The sequence below is a fragment of the Zonotrichia leucophrys genome, chromosome Z, assembly GCF_028769735.1.
Source record: "Zonotrichia leucophrys gambelii isolate GWCS_2022_RI chromosome Z, RI_Zleu_2.0, whole genome shotgun sequence".
Taxonomy (NCBI): domain Eukaryota; kingdom Metazoa; phylum Chordata; class Aves; order Passeriformes; family Passerellidae; genus Zonotrichia; species Zonotrichia leucophrys.
This window is the reverse complement of record NC_088200.1, coordinates 42,560,695-42,573,539: the sequence shown is the minus strand read 5'-3', so window position 1 is coordinate 42,573,539 and position 12,845 is coordinate 42,560,695. Positions and strand designations below refer to the sequence as shown.

Sequence of the window (12,845 nt, the reverse complement as noted above, 5' to 3'; positions counted from 1 at the left end):
GTAACTAAGTTAGATTTTCTACATTTTCTTCTGTAGGTTGGGGACAGGATTGTTAGCATCTGTGGAACATCTACTGAGGGCATGACTCATTCCCAAGCTGTTAATATCTTAAAAAATGCTTCAGGCACTATTGAGTTGCAGGTAAAAAATCCTCAGTGACATTTTGAATATTTTCTGAGTACTGTTTTGCCAGCTGCTACATTGAACTATTTTAGTGTCAGCATTCTTATGCCACTGATTTCCAACGTCTATTCCTAGGTTGTAGCTGGAGGAGAAGTGAGTGTCATAACTGGTCAGCAGCAGGATCCACCTACGCCCAGTCTTTCGTTTTCAGGCCTAACTTCAACTGGCATTTTTCAGGATGATTTAGGGTCAGTAACTATAGAATGTACAGCCTCTGTAGCCTGTTACTTTGGATGATAATCAACCTATAAACCTTACAAATCTACCTAATAGTGGGTGGCATTTTTGGCTTAATCATGATTAACATGTTTGGTATACATAAGACCTGTGGGCCATAGGTCCTCTTCTGTGTTTTTCATGATGAAATTTGCTGTGATGCAAATTTTTTTGACTCTCTGTAGACTTGTGTGATCTGATTTCTTCTACAGCCTCTATTGTTTCACTGAGGCTGGGTAGCTAGGATTAATTGATATGCCCAGAAATTCTTTTTCCACTGTTGTATCTGTGTTTCTGTATTGTGCTCTCTAGTGCTGTGCAATCAGGAGTGTCAGATGTTTCTGGTACACAAGGTATACTGCTTCTGGTATTCTGCAAAGTGCATTATGTAAACAAGTTTTGTGTCAAACTCTGTCATAAATCTGAGGCATTCTTTCTTTTAGGAAAAGGGAAAGAGAAGAAGTATTCTTTAGCCACACATACCTACTTTGAAAAGTAGAATTCCAAAATTTGTTACTATCAAAATATATGTGTGGAAATACACCTATAAATGATCTATATAATAAACACATATATACAAATACACAGTCGTCTATTAGGAGAGAAGCAATTCAACCTTAATAGCATAAGCTATTTGAGCTTACTTTAGGCTTTACAGGCTTTTTAAAGTAGATGTTAGGGAATCTGGAGATACTGGTAATAATTCTCTAGTTCACTAGTAACCACTATTAGTGGCACATAGCAGCCATAACTATGCCCTGAGCTGTGTATTGAAATAGCTGCTTTCTTATAATAATGTGGGCATTAGGTAGTTTACAGAGTTTTACATTAACTGCAATAGCCAGTTCTTTATAACAAAATTATTTGTAGTTGTAGTGGAAAGAAAAATATATTGGTTAGCTTAGAAGGAGTAATGTTTTTTGTTGAATATTATATGTGTTAAATCCGAAGTTCAGACAAAATACTCTTTTCCTTTTTCTTAGACCTCCTCAGTACAAGACCATTACTCTGGACAGAGGACCAGATGGCCTTGGCTTCAGTATTGTGGGTGGCTATGGCAGTCCCCATGGAGACTTACCCATTTATGTGAAGACAGTGTTTGCAAAGGTAGGTGGAAATTTGTCCAATCAATCTATTTATTAGTTCACTGCAGTTATTGTAAATCTTGTCCTGGTTTTGCAGTCAAAAGATTGTTACAGTTTCTCACAGCTTTCCCTCTTTAGTGCAAAGGCTGATCAAAATGTGCTTGCAGCATTTGATGGCTGTAGTCTTCAAAAGATTGAGAATATCCAAATATACATGATTCAACCTATCAGCAGAGTCTTGTCCGCCTGTAGCGACTTGAATTGTGTAATACTTAGGAAGAAAAGCTCCCTTGCCTTATATTTAGAGTATGTTTACTTCAGGTAGTAGACGAAAGTGTTTTATTGAACTCAGACTGGACCTTCAGAGAAGTTCAGATGCTGACCTGGATTTGGTAATTTGGATGGCTCTAGGAAACAACAAAGAGTCAGAGAAAACTGGAATCACGAATGCTAAATTTTTAAGGTATATCAAACTATAAAGCTGTCTTTTTGCACTATTTGGTGAAAAGTTCTCAGGTCTTGAAAATGTTACTTTTATAATACTAGGGTTTTAATCTTACACTAACTGGAAAAACAGGGTTGAGGGAACCAAACAATCATGTAGTTCCAATTTCTACATGTGGAACTTAGACTGGGCAGAGTGTATTGCAAAATTGGCAGTCTTCTCAGCAATTGGTTTTGTCCGTATCCCTGAAAAAGAAAAATGTTGCAGGACTGTTTTCAGGACTGTGTGTCAGGGAGAAAAAGAAATGTGTGAGTCTGCAGTTACTTGTTTTATCATTCCAGGGTGCAGCAGCAGAAGACGGACGCCTCAAGAGGGGAGACCAAATCATTGCTGTGAATGGGCAGAGTTTAGAAGGGGTGACTCACGAGGAAGCAGTTGCTATTCTGAAAAGGACCAAAGGAACAGTCACTTTGACTGTGTTGTCATGAACTGGCTGCCTGACAGGCTTGGGTCAATAAGACAATATTGTTTACTTTCCACATAGTAAAGAAATGGAAATGTTTGGATAGTCTTCTTGCTCTTTCAGCTTCACAGGACTGTGTTACAACACTGAAGAAAAATAACATTTAACCATTGTTTTGTATACATTAGAAGTACTTCTCTTCCTGTCAAACCACTGGAATGAAATTATGTTGACAATGAAAACACATGGATATTTTTCCTATTAGTAATTCACCACAAAAAAAAAATGTTGCCATTAATAACCACACAAGAAAGTTGAGAAGCAGAGGCTGCATATTTAAATAATGTTGGAAAAATGATAAATTCACCAAGTCAGCATGGAGGTTGCAGGGGTAGCAGTAGGCAGAAAACAGGAATAAGTTTATTGAAGAAAGAAAATATTACTAAATCAGAGATTTGGGAGATAAGGGGAAATGTATGTAGTCTGGAGGCAGATGGTTAATAGACTAGATGGTTCTTTGGAACTAGACAATTTTTAAGGTTCCTTTCAACCCAGACTGTCCAATGACCATATTATTTCACAATGCTCAATAGGAGAAACTAGTTTGGTGACCTGGGTGGATTTTTTTGCTTGTCTTTTTGTGTGTTTAAATTTTTATAAGTCATGGTGTATCTGAAAAAAAAAAAAAAAAGAACGCTGTGTTTCACTTGGCTTAGGTTTGAAGGTTTCATTATTTTGGTGTCAGGGGGGTCTGTTGGTAGTGGTGATGATGGTTTTGTTTTTTGTTTGTTTGTTTTGTTTGTGGGTTTTGTGGGACTTGTGCTCAGGGCTGAAAAATCCGTTACTAGTGGAAACTTCCTGGTGATTGAGAATGCCCAGCAACTGCAGTATTAGAAGAACTATATTTTTAAAGTAGGAATATTTTATAGTCCTTATGGGTGAAAACAAATTTTCTGATATGAAGTGTCTGTAAGCAAAGGTTGTCCTCTTCCAATGTGCAACACCATGTACAGGGTCAGTGCAGATATTTCTGCAAGCTGTTTGCTTCAGAGCCTTGAACAAAACTCTCAGAGCAGCTCTGCTTAGCTGCCAGCGGATGTCTGGATATTGCCAGTGTGGAAGGAATTGACATTAATGGTGTTGCTGCCATTATCACTAGCAGCAAAGGTAGAGTCCTCCTTGAACTGAGGAGGCATACAGCCAGGAGTGATGGGTTCAGGTTGGGTAAAGACCTGAAAATGCCTCACAGTGGAGGTGAGTAGTAAGACAGTAGTGAGGTTTTGCATCAGTAATAAGCAGAAGAGGAGCTTTGACAGCTACAACTATTATTTTGGGGATATTAATTTTAGAGGCACGGATAAAAGCATCTAGTAAGTACAGTGCAACTGTGGAGCTTTCTTTGATCAGCAGCATGGTCAATAAATGCATCACTTTCTCGTTACCTAAACTTTATCTAAAAACTGCACTCAATGAAACACTTAGCTGATTGTAACCTGCTTGCCCTTGCCTGCCATGCTCTTAGGTATCTGACAGATAAAGCATGCTTCTCCCTTGATTTATTTTCCTGCAGAAAGATTTAGCTGAGTCTTTTGAGAGAGGAAGACACCTGTCAAACTAGTATGATATTTAGCAGGAGGATGCTTTGTGTTAATTAGCAAAAATGGAATTTTTGCAAGAAGGCCGTTATTTCAACTACCATTTACAAGAAATATGAACTGAAAATGCAGGCAATGGTCAGGCTATTATTAGGGGATAATACAAAAGACTGGCATTCATTTTAGTGGGTCACAAAAGCAGTATTAGGCATGTCTGTCAAATAGTATTAACAAATTGATACCTATGTGTAAGTGAATTAACAAAAAAACCCACCCTTTGTCTTTTTACCTATTCTAGTAGTTACATTGTGGTAGGCTAAGATGCAGTAAACTAGATGGTACCATTGCTGGATGCTACTGTTATTGAATTGCTTTTGTACTTATTCCTTGCATAGAGTGAGAAATGCCTATGTTAGAGTATGTAAAGTCACTTTAAATAGTATCTATATTTGTAACAGAAGTAGTGTACAGCTATTTTGTTACTGCTCTTGTGTCACAATGGGGGATTTAAATTAATAAATTTCAAACTGTCTTGATGAAGTGAAGTGCTGGATTTGTTACTAGTTGCTTTATAATAGCATGCTTGCATTATTCATTCTGTTGCAAAAGATTATTTCAAAACAATTTAATAGTTGAAAAAAGGCATTACTCTTGATGTAAACCTTAAAGCGTCTTCTCAAAATTGATTTTTTTTAAAGATGTTATCTTCACGTGCAAACTCTTAGCAAATTCATGAAACTGTGAAGCTGTCTTGCTTTTTTGTAACAGAGCGTTAATTATTGTTAAAAAAACCATTCCTTCAGGCATGGGATCTGCCATGAGGGACAAAAATAGTGGGCCATGGAGCTTGGGGCTCAGAGAACAGGCTCTCCCCCAAGCCCCTTGCCAGGAAATTGTTGCATGACCACTATTTAGTGGCTGCCATGCACTAGACCATGTAGTAATAGACTTTTCAGGCTTAGGATGTTTGGTTTTCTGTATCATTTTGTTTTCAATGCAACTTTCCAGTCACAGGAGTGAGTCCTCTAAGGTGCTGTGGGGCAGTTCTGCCGAGTTTTATGGTTTTGGTTACATTTTTTCCATTTTACCATGTTACAGGTTTGGAAGGGTCTGGCATCTTAAAGGCTCCATCCCATTGTCTGGGCAGATATCCAGCCCTTTTTTTAACTCTCAACTATGTATTGCTGAGAGGTAATCAGAGTGGTATTAATGAAAAACTTTAATTTTAGAGTGGTATTAATGAAAGGGACTGTCACTTTTTGAAAGTATGGGTCTGAACAAAGCTGATTCATAGGAATGCACATATTTCATTTCTTGACAGTGAGGAGGTATTGTTGGCATGGCTGCTTTTCTGTTCATTCTTCTGTTAGATTTTATTTCTGGGTTAGCTTTATGGTAGCAGTAGTATTGTTAATTCTCAGCTGAGAGAAGGGTTGGAATTTAATAGCTATTGCTGATCCCCTTTCCTTCAATCTATTCAGTCTTTTTTTATAAGGAAAAAAAGAAACTCTATATTCTACAGACCTAGAAGAAGAAGAGAGTGTCATCCTTGTTGTTAAGCGTCAGAATGTTTTGTTTTGGTGACAGACACTTGCAAGTAATGTGGAAGTACTTAGGTCATTTAATAGTGATTTGCAAAGAAAGCCTTGCCTGAAGATGGGAGTGACACGGGAAAGGGGCATTTGTAAGATTTCTACACACACTTTTTCTTGCTTTTTAAAACAAATAGTTTGAAGCATCTAAAATATTTCTGTGTAGAGGGCACTTCTCTTTTAAGCTCCAACTGAAGCTACTTAAAATAAAGTTTTCACATTCTTTACAAATTTTATTAAAATGGTAAATATTTTTAATAGTAAACAGTATTTTCCTGTTTTGAATACAGGAAAATATTCAATACCTGCAGTGTGGATTTTTCTTTTGTAACTGGTCATCATGCATGCTTCTCAACAGACGTGTAGATCTTTAATATAATGTGTTTTAGTCCTCATCATGCATGCTTCTCAACAGACGTGTAGATCTTTAATATAATGTGTTTTAGTCCGTAGCCGGTGTTGCAGGGTAATGCATTTACTTGTGAAGTTTGGCCACCTGTATTCTTGGAAGTGGCAACCATGACAGGTAAGAAGATCCAATTCAAACACTTGAGAAGAATACACCTAGTAGAAAATTATGCCCAAGTAGATTGAGGTTCCTGTGTTCTTATTCTCCTGACATAAAATCTTCCTAAGCTTTCTACTCTGTGAAAATGATTGTTTGAAATGGGTGGAAAAAATGTACATACTGCTTCTCATGTCTCAGTAGAAAGGAGATTAAATTCTGGTAAGATATTAATTCTAAAAGCTGCATATACCTGAGCTGAAAACAACAGAATTTTCCAAACTAAATTAATTAGTTTGCAACTGAAGATTTTTTTCTTTAGTTACAGCAGCAAGTTGGTTTATGAAAGTGAGCCAAGCAGGTTTTCACTTACTATTTCACTTCAGACTACTTTCTGTTCAGTCCATTGTTTTTGATCTTCATATAGGTGGCTTAAATGCATAAATTACATAACAAATATTTTTTTATTACATCAAAGGAGTGTTGGAATCAAATATAAAAACAGGTAAGTTGTTTTTGTGACTGCCAGTACTACACGGATTTTTTAAGTGCTTGCAATTAGATGTCCAGTTTGTCCATAGGCAGACAAGAGACAGCTTTTTGTTTAAAAGGAGAGGCTTTGAATTTGTTAACACTTGTTAGTATTTTCTGGTATTTCAGCCTTTGGTATTTTATTAGTTACGATTGCACTTCATTAAGTGAATTCAGTTTAATTAAAACTATGCTTTGACTGACCAAGGTAGATGTTATACCTAAAAGAGAGTGAGTGCTCTTCTCGAGTATTTTTGTGGGATGTCAGTTGACTTTTTGAGTTCTGTGCAGCACTGTTCAACAAGAGTGTCAGTTTGGTGCGTTGTCATAGTGTTTTGTTCATGCTCCTCACTGTCTGCAGCCACAGAATGATACCAGGGCTCAGAGAACTGAGGGCATGGGTACATTTAAATGATGCATTATCGGGTTTCCACTACTGCACACCAGTTAGAGGTAATGAAGTTTCTAGTTTGGGCACCTCACACAGGCACCTAAGCTGAGGCACATGAAGGGTCTTTTCAGGCTGTAACATTGAAATGCCTTGTCATCACAGGGATGCCAAAGCCACTGTGTCCAACAGTTCAAGGTTTCATATTATTGGGAATTTTACAAAAGCTTTGGGAGCAGCACCTTGGGTAGTTAATAGGTAATAAGCTGTACTCTCTTTTTAGGGGAATATTTATCAAAAACTGTCAAAAACATATACAGTTTTGACTGAAAAAAATATATTCATTACTTGCTGTTAAATTTGAATATGTCTGTTGAAAGCAGAAAGACCAGTATTGCAAATGAGAGAGATAGAGAGATAGAGAGATAGAGAGATAGAGAGAGAGATAGAGAGAGAGAGAGAGAGATAGATAGATAGATAGATAGATAGATAGATAGATAGATAGATAGATAGACAGACAGATAGATAGCCAGCCCTCAATACAGTCCTAACTGTTAAGGCAGCAGATGTTCACTGGAATTCCTGTTTGTGATAGACCACTGAGGATAGGTGATAGTAAAAGATTGTCATATGGGAAAAGCATTAACCTTTGTTACTGTCACCGAGACCAGAAGGGTAAAAATGCCAGTATTCATATTTACCTCATAATATATTTACTTCATACCCTTTTTAAGCATATACATAAGGAAAAGTACTGCACTTGAATTTATTGTTAATGTAGACCTAGAGGTTGTTCTAACTAAATATGTATGTTGATTATTTCACAAAAATGTTTATGGACACACTCTCATGATAAGAGTTTTACAGCCTCTTTCACAACACTGAATGACAATAGTGATTGCCTTTTTGCTAAATTAACGAAACCTTTGCAATAAGGACAAATCTGGGCAGGAAGGAGAATTGCTGAAGACAAGGTAGGAACCTCCTGATCTGAGCTGATTTTCCTATTGTGACTGAGCATGGTCTCTTCAATCTGTCCCTTATCTTCCTAGGAACAACTGGGCTTTTGTTTGTTTCCAATTGAACCTGACCATCAGAATTCTGTGTATACTGTCTCCCTCTGAAAAAAAGCTTTTCTTCTATTGTAGTTGCTAGAGCAGGAAGAAAAAGAATACACCTTTGCTTTAAGTGCAGATTTATGGAATATTAACATTTAGTAGAAATAGCTCATTAACAGTTTGTTTGCTGCAATATGTTCTCTACTTTCCACTCTGAGTCTGTTCAAAGCACGCTATTATGCCAGCAGCCAAACCATTGTTGTCGGCACTTCTCCTGCTCCCATTTCTTTTGATTGGAGTGTGTGCACTGGGCTGGGGTGGGAGGGGGAGGAAATTATGTGTGAGGGGAGGATGTCAAAGGCTCTGTGTGTGCTCGTGCACGTGTGTGCATGTGTAGATCTGGGAATAGTACTGTGTAAGTGCTAACTACTGGCCTGCAGATATTTCCTACCACATATGTTTGGGGTTTTTTCCTTACAGAAGAAATTTAAATTGGTAGTCTAATCCTATTTAATATATATATGTTCTCAAAGGTTTTTTAGAAAGGGAATGAATCTCTATTTAATGTCAGAAAAAAACTGCAGCAGAGGCATTATCTGTTTCTTCTTTGTGATTTTGTGATTTCCAGTGAACCTTTTTCTAAGGTGAATGTACATCTTTTCTGTTAGTCCGGTAAGTTTAACAATGGAACACATTCCAGGTTCTGCTTTCAGGACAATGAAGTCCTATTTGAAGCTGAGAAATGTTTGGGTCTGGGATATTGATGCTATGTTTCTGGGGCTAAAATCACCTCAACAAGTATGAATACACTTCACAGTTCATCACTCAGAGAAGCCCTCTGTTTAGGCCCATGTGGAAGACCTCACATTCATAGAATTGTTCCTTTTATATACAGGAATTATACTCAGTTTTACTTTACTGGTGGCTTGAACTCAATGTACATGTATTTTGGACTCTCACTTGAGTGTAAACCTTGAATCTGTTGGCCAAACTAACAAATCTCTGATCAAGCCAGAAGTGGCAACCTGAACTGTGTTGGTTTCATTCTAAGTGTCAGGGAGGAGGTGAACCAAACAGAAATGCTGGGCAGCCAGCAGCAAGGAGACAAAGGTATTTACTGACATCTGGCAGCCCATGTAGTTTCTCTGTTTTGAAAGAGGGCTAGAACTGCCATAGTATGAACATCCAATTCAAAAGTGACTTGAGTTAACAGGAGAGGGGTAAGTTAAATTAAGGTGTAGCAGGAAAGGGGAAGTGCTCACTTATTTAAGAACAAATAGGCATGGAGATGGCTCCATGAGTGTTTCTCTTGTATTAAAAAACCAACAAGCAAAGTGTTTCTGCAGTCAGCGGCTGGTTTCAGCTTGTGCACTTAGCCTGGGAGCTCCAGGTGCTGAAGCTTTGTGGGAGAGGCTATTTGGCTCTACTGCACAGCCCCATATGCATACTTTGAAGTCATATGTATGCATAAACCCTGTAAGAAGGACCTAGATCGATTGACAAAAGCTGACTTGTATTTTGCTACTTTCATAGACATTAATAATTTTCAGTAATAGCCACTAGATAGCACTAGAGAATCAAGGTAAATCTCAAACTGCATGGGTTGCAGAGATGTAAGCAAACACAAGCACTCCAAAACAAACAACCACTGGAGCCTGTTGTTGGTGTTCAGCTCATATCAGCAGCCTAATGAAAATTATTCAGTCAGGTGAATGTTATTTTACCTTCTGGTGTATTTAAAATGCCTACACTGATATATTTCCAAACAGAAAACCACACAGTAGTAGGTTCAACAGTTGCCCTATTCTGACCCTGGCTTTAATGCTTTTGAACTTTATTGAAAACCACAAGCTTCAACAAAATATGCATTTAATACAAAATGTTCAACACTGGGCATCACAAAATGAATGCTTTAAAATAAAAACACCTCTAAAAGTATCTATAGGGATATTATGCTTTCCAAAAATACGCAACAAAAAAATCCTCAGTTTATTTGCAGAGAGAATAAAAAGTCTGTCACTGTCTCTAAGTTTGTACCTTGCAAAATTATTCATCACTTTTACTTTTTCAAGTATAGTTTAGGATCTTGAAGAAATCTTTACTGATGACCTCTATGAGAATGCAGGGACTGATCTTTCTCATTTCTGCTATGAAAGCTATAAAGGTACTGCTTCGATTTCCTTGCTGATAGCCTTTCAAGAAGTCCCATATGAACCTGGGTTAGGAAAGGCATAAAGGTTTTAGGAGAAATGCATGGGTTTCTGCCTGCATCTACAGTGCATTTTCATAGGTTTTGCAGTCCGCTTTGCAAACTATGTACTTAATGCACGTAGGTAATTTTGTTTTGCACATTCATAAAGTTTTTTGTGGCAGTCTTGAGGAATACCCACAGGTATGCATGGTGCTGTAGGTGCAGTTTGAGGTAAGAACTTTGTGTCTCCTCCAAAAACTGCATTCCTCAATTCAGTTTCAAAGTAACTTCAAAGTAATCACAAATTCTTCTGTTATTTATTAACAGGGGCTTTATACCAAATGCCACATCCTCCCGTGATAATGTCTTAAGAGTTTTTCACAAGGATCTAAAATCTGAAGTTTGATGGTCTTGAACTCCTAGAGTAATGTGTCCTAAATTTTTGTCTTGAAGGAGAGATTCATAATCAGCTCAGGGCATCTACCACCTGTGCCGTGCTTCTGAAGTACGTTAAACAGACTGATATCAAACTGTGCAACTGTATTGGGGCTTGTTTGCTATAGGTGTGCTTCATCTTAGGAATGGGGACTTCAAGCACCTCAGTCTTGGCTGTCATCGATACGGGCTCACAAGAGTTCCCAGTGGACTGGGCTGATGCATATGTGAACTCATTCAGCCAGTGAACTGTTTCTTGCAGAAATGACAGCCTGTTATCAGGAGATGCATGGACTGTCTTTGAGGCTTGCTTGCACTTGCAGCACACCCAGAATATCATTACCTACCAGTTTCTATAAATTCACCTTTTCTTGACAGTATGTGAGAGGCACATGTTTAAACAAGATAAGAAATTTAACGGAACTGAAGGTTGATCATCTGTTTCTCCACAATTTAAATGAAGATTTTGCAGCTCTCCTGTTTCCTCCCACGCCAGTTCCTCAACTTCAGCTTGGAGAGCTGAACTTCCTTAGTGATAAGAGGCCATAATGCGAGGATGGAGCTGAGTAAGGTTCTCTGTCACACTTTTAGGCTGCTTCAGGCATCCTTTAGTAGTTGACAGCTATTTGCAGTTGCCAGGCCAGTAAAGCCTACAGGACTAGGAGGTGAACTAGTGTGACAGTGCAACTAAAGCAAGACTGGCAACTGACACTGTACTGGAAATAATTCCAGCCTCTATTTGGCCTTATAGTTATTGGACATGTAAAACCATACTAAACTTGTTACTTCATTCTCAAATGCAGCTTGTTTTGCTTCAAGTGCCAGTGGCAGGGAAGCTGTTTTTTTAAGTGCTATGAAAACAAGTTCTGGCAAAACTGATCTTTATCAGATCCCATTGAAAAAGCTGCACATACTGAATAGTGAAACAGGCCAGTTAAATTTTAATCTGGGTTACATAAAAGGCTGTTCTTAAAATGGCACATACTGGCATTGTTCTCACACCCATTAACTTACAGCCAGACAGTGACAAGGCCAAGAGACGTGTAAAGTCTCAGTGTGAATCCATCTGTGCATGTGTGTATAAGCAACTTCTAGATAGGTAAAGCACAATCTCAGAAAATTATCTGCAGCATCCTGCTTATTGCAGTTTGTTTTTTTTTTTCTCTGTGGGGTGTGGGGACGGTGCCTTGCAGATTATGAGTTGTGTAATTCAATAACTCTTTTAGGGGGGAGAGTCCTTGTTTTGGAAACCTGCTGTCAAAACACTGAGAATCTTTTTCATGCGAGTTTAGAGAGCTGTCAAGGCTGTGCCCATAAGCTTGTGTGTGGCTAGAGTGGGGAAGATTTCCCTAGTAAAGACAAAGGGATGAAGCCCTTGGGCATAAGACAACCTGTGTTCAGCATATTAGAGGTTGTAAAAATTAGTTGAATTGCCAACATACAATTCTAGCCAGTTATTTTTGAAAGTTTGGAGCCTTGTTTGCCATTCTTTTTGAAGGAACTGGAGTTACCACAAGGAAGTAGTAAGTGAAGGCACACATGCTTTGGTAAACCAGACTATGATGCCTGGAAGCTGTAGGATGGCATTAGTGCAGAGTAGGAAAAATGAGAACAGAAACTCATGTTTTAGATTTTTGGGGTTTTTTCTGATAGTATTTCTAATTTGTAGTGAAACCTGAAGCAAGATTTTTTTTTCCCCCAAGTAATCTCTGATCTTTAATATATAGTTTAAAGTATTTATTTTCTTTATAAAAGGTTTCTTTTCCAATTAACTTAATTTTAAATTTACATGGAGTATTTGTAGGGAATTAAGAACAGTTTTCTTGTGTTATAAAGTTACACTTTAGAGTATTTTAAGATCTAAGAGCAAGTAAGTTATAGCATGCCAAATTGAGATATCATTTACATACCTGTGATGCCTATTAATCGACATCAGAGGCCTTTCATATTTACTCCTGTGTAGCTCAGATGATGAAATGGCCTGAGGCATTTGGTTACCCTTTGGTTTCAAGTGCTCTTTCATCAGCATTGGTATGACTTCATTTAGATGCAGGACTGCTTCTCAAATTACCATGGGTAAATTTTTCCTTGTTTTACTTTTTGCATGGGAATTAAGTCATAATCAAAATCCCAGGAACACTGCTGTAGCTAAAAGTTA

At 37.9% G+C, this 12,845-nt stretch overlaps 1 protein-coding gene across 21 annotated transcripts in view; it reads left to right on the top strand.

Annotated features, from left to right (window-relative positions):
• The window catches only part of MPDZ (multiple PDZ domain crumbs cell polarity complex component), a 95,102-nt gene extending 90,575 nt beyond the window's left edge, over positions 1-4,527 (top strand). For all 21 annotated transcript variants that reach the window (XM_064735096.1, XM_064735095.1, XM_064735078.1 and 18 more), the window contains 4 exons: positions 37-141; positions 259-371; positions 1,383-1,506; positions 2,271-4,527. In XM_064735096.1, the coding sequence (XP_064591166.1) occupies positions 37-141; positions 259-371; positions 1,383-1,506; positions 2,271-2,417 (489 nt within the window). In that variant the 3' untranslated portion in view covers positions 2,418-4,527. The remainder of the gene's footprint in view (positions 1-36; positions 142-258; positions 372-1,382; positions 1,507-2,270) is intronic.
• The last annotated feature ends 8,318 nt before the right edge of the window (positions 4,528-12,845 follow it).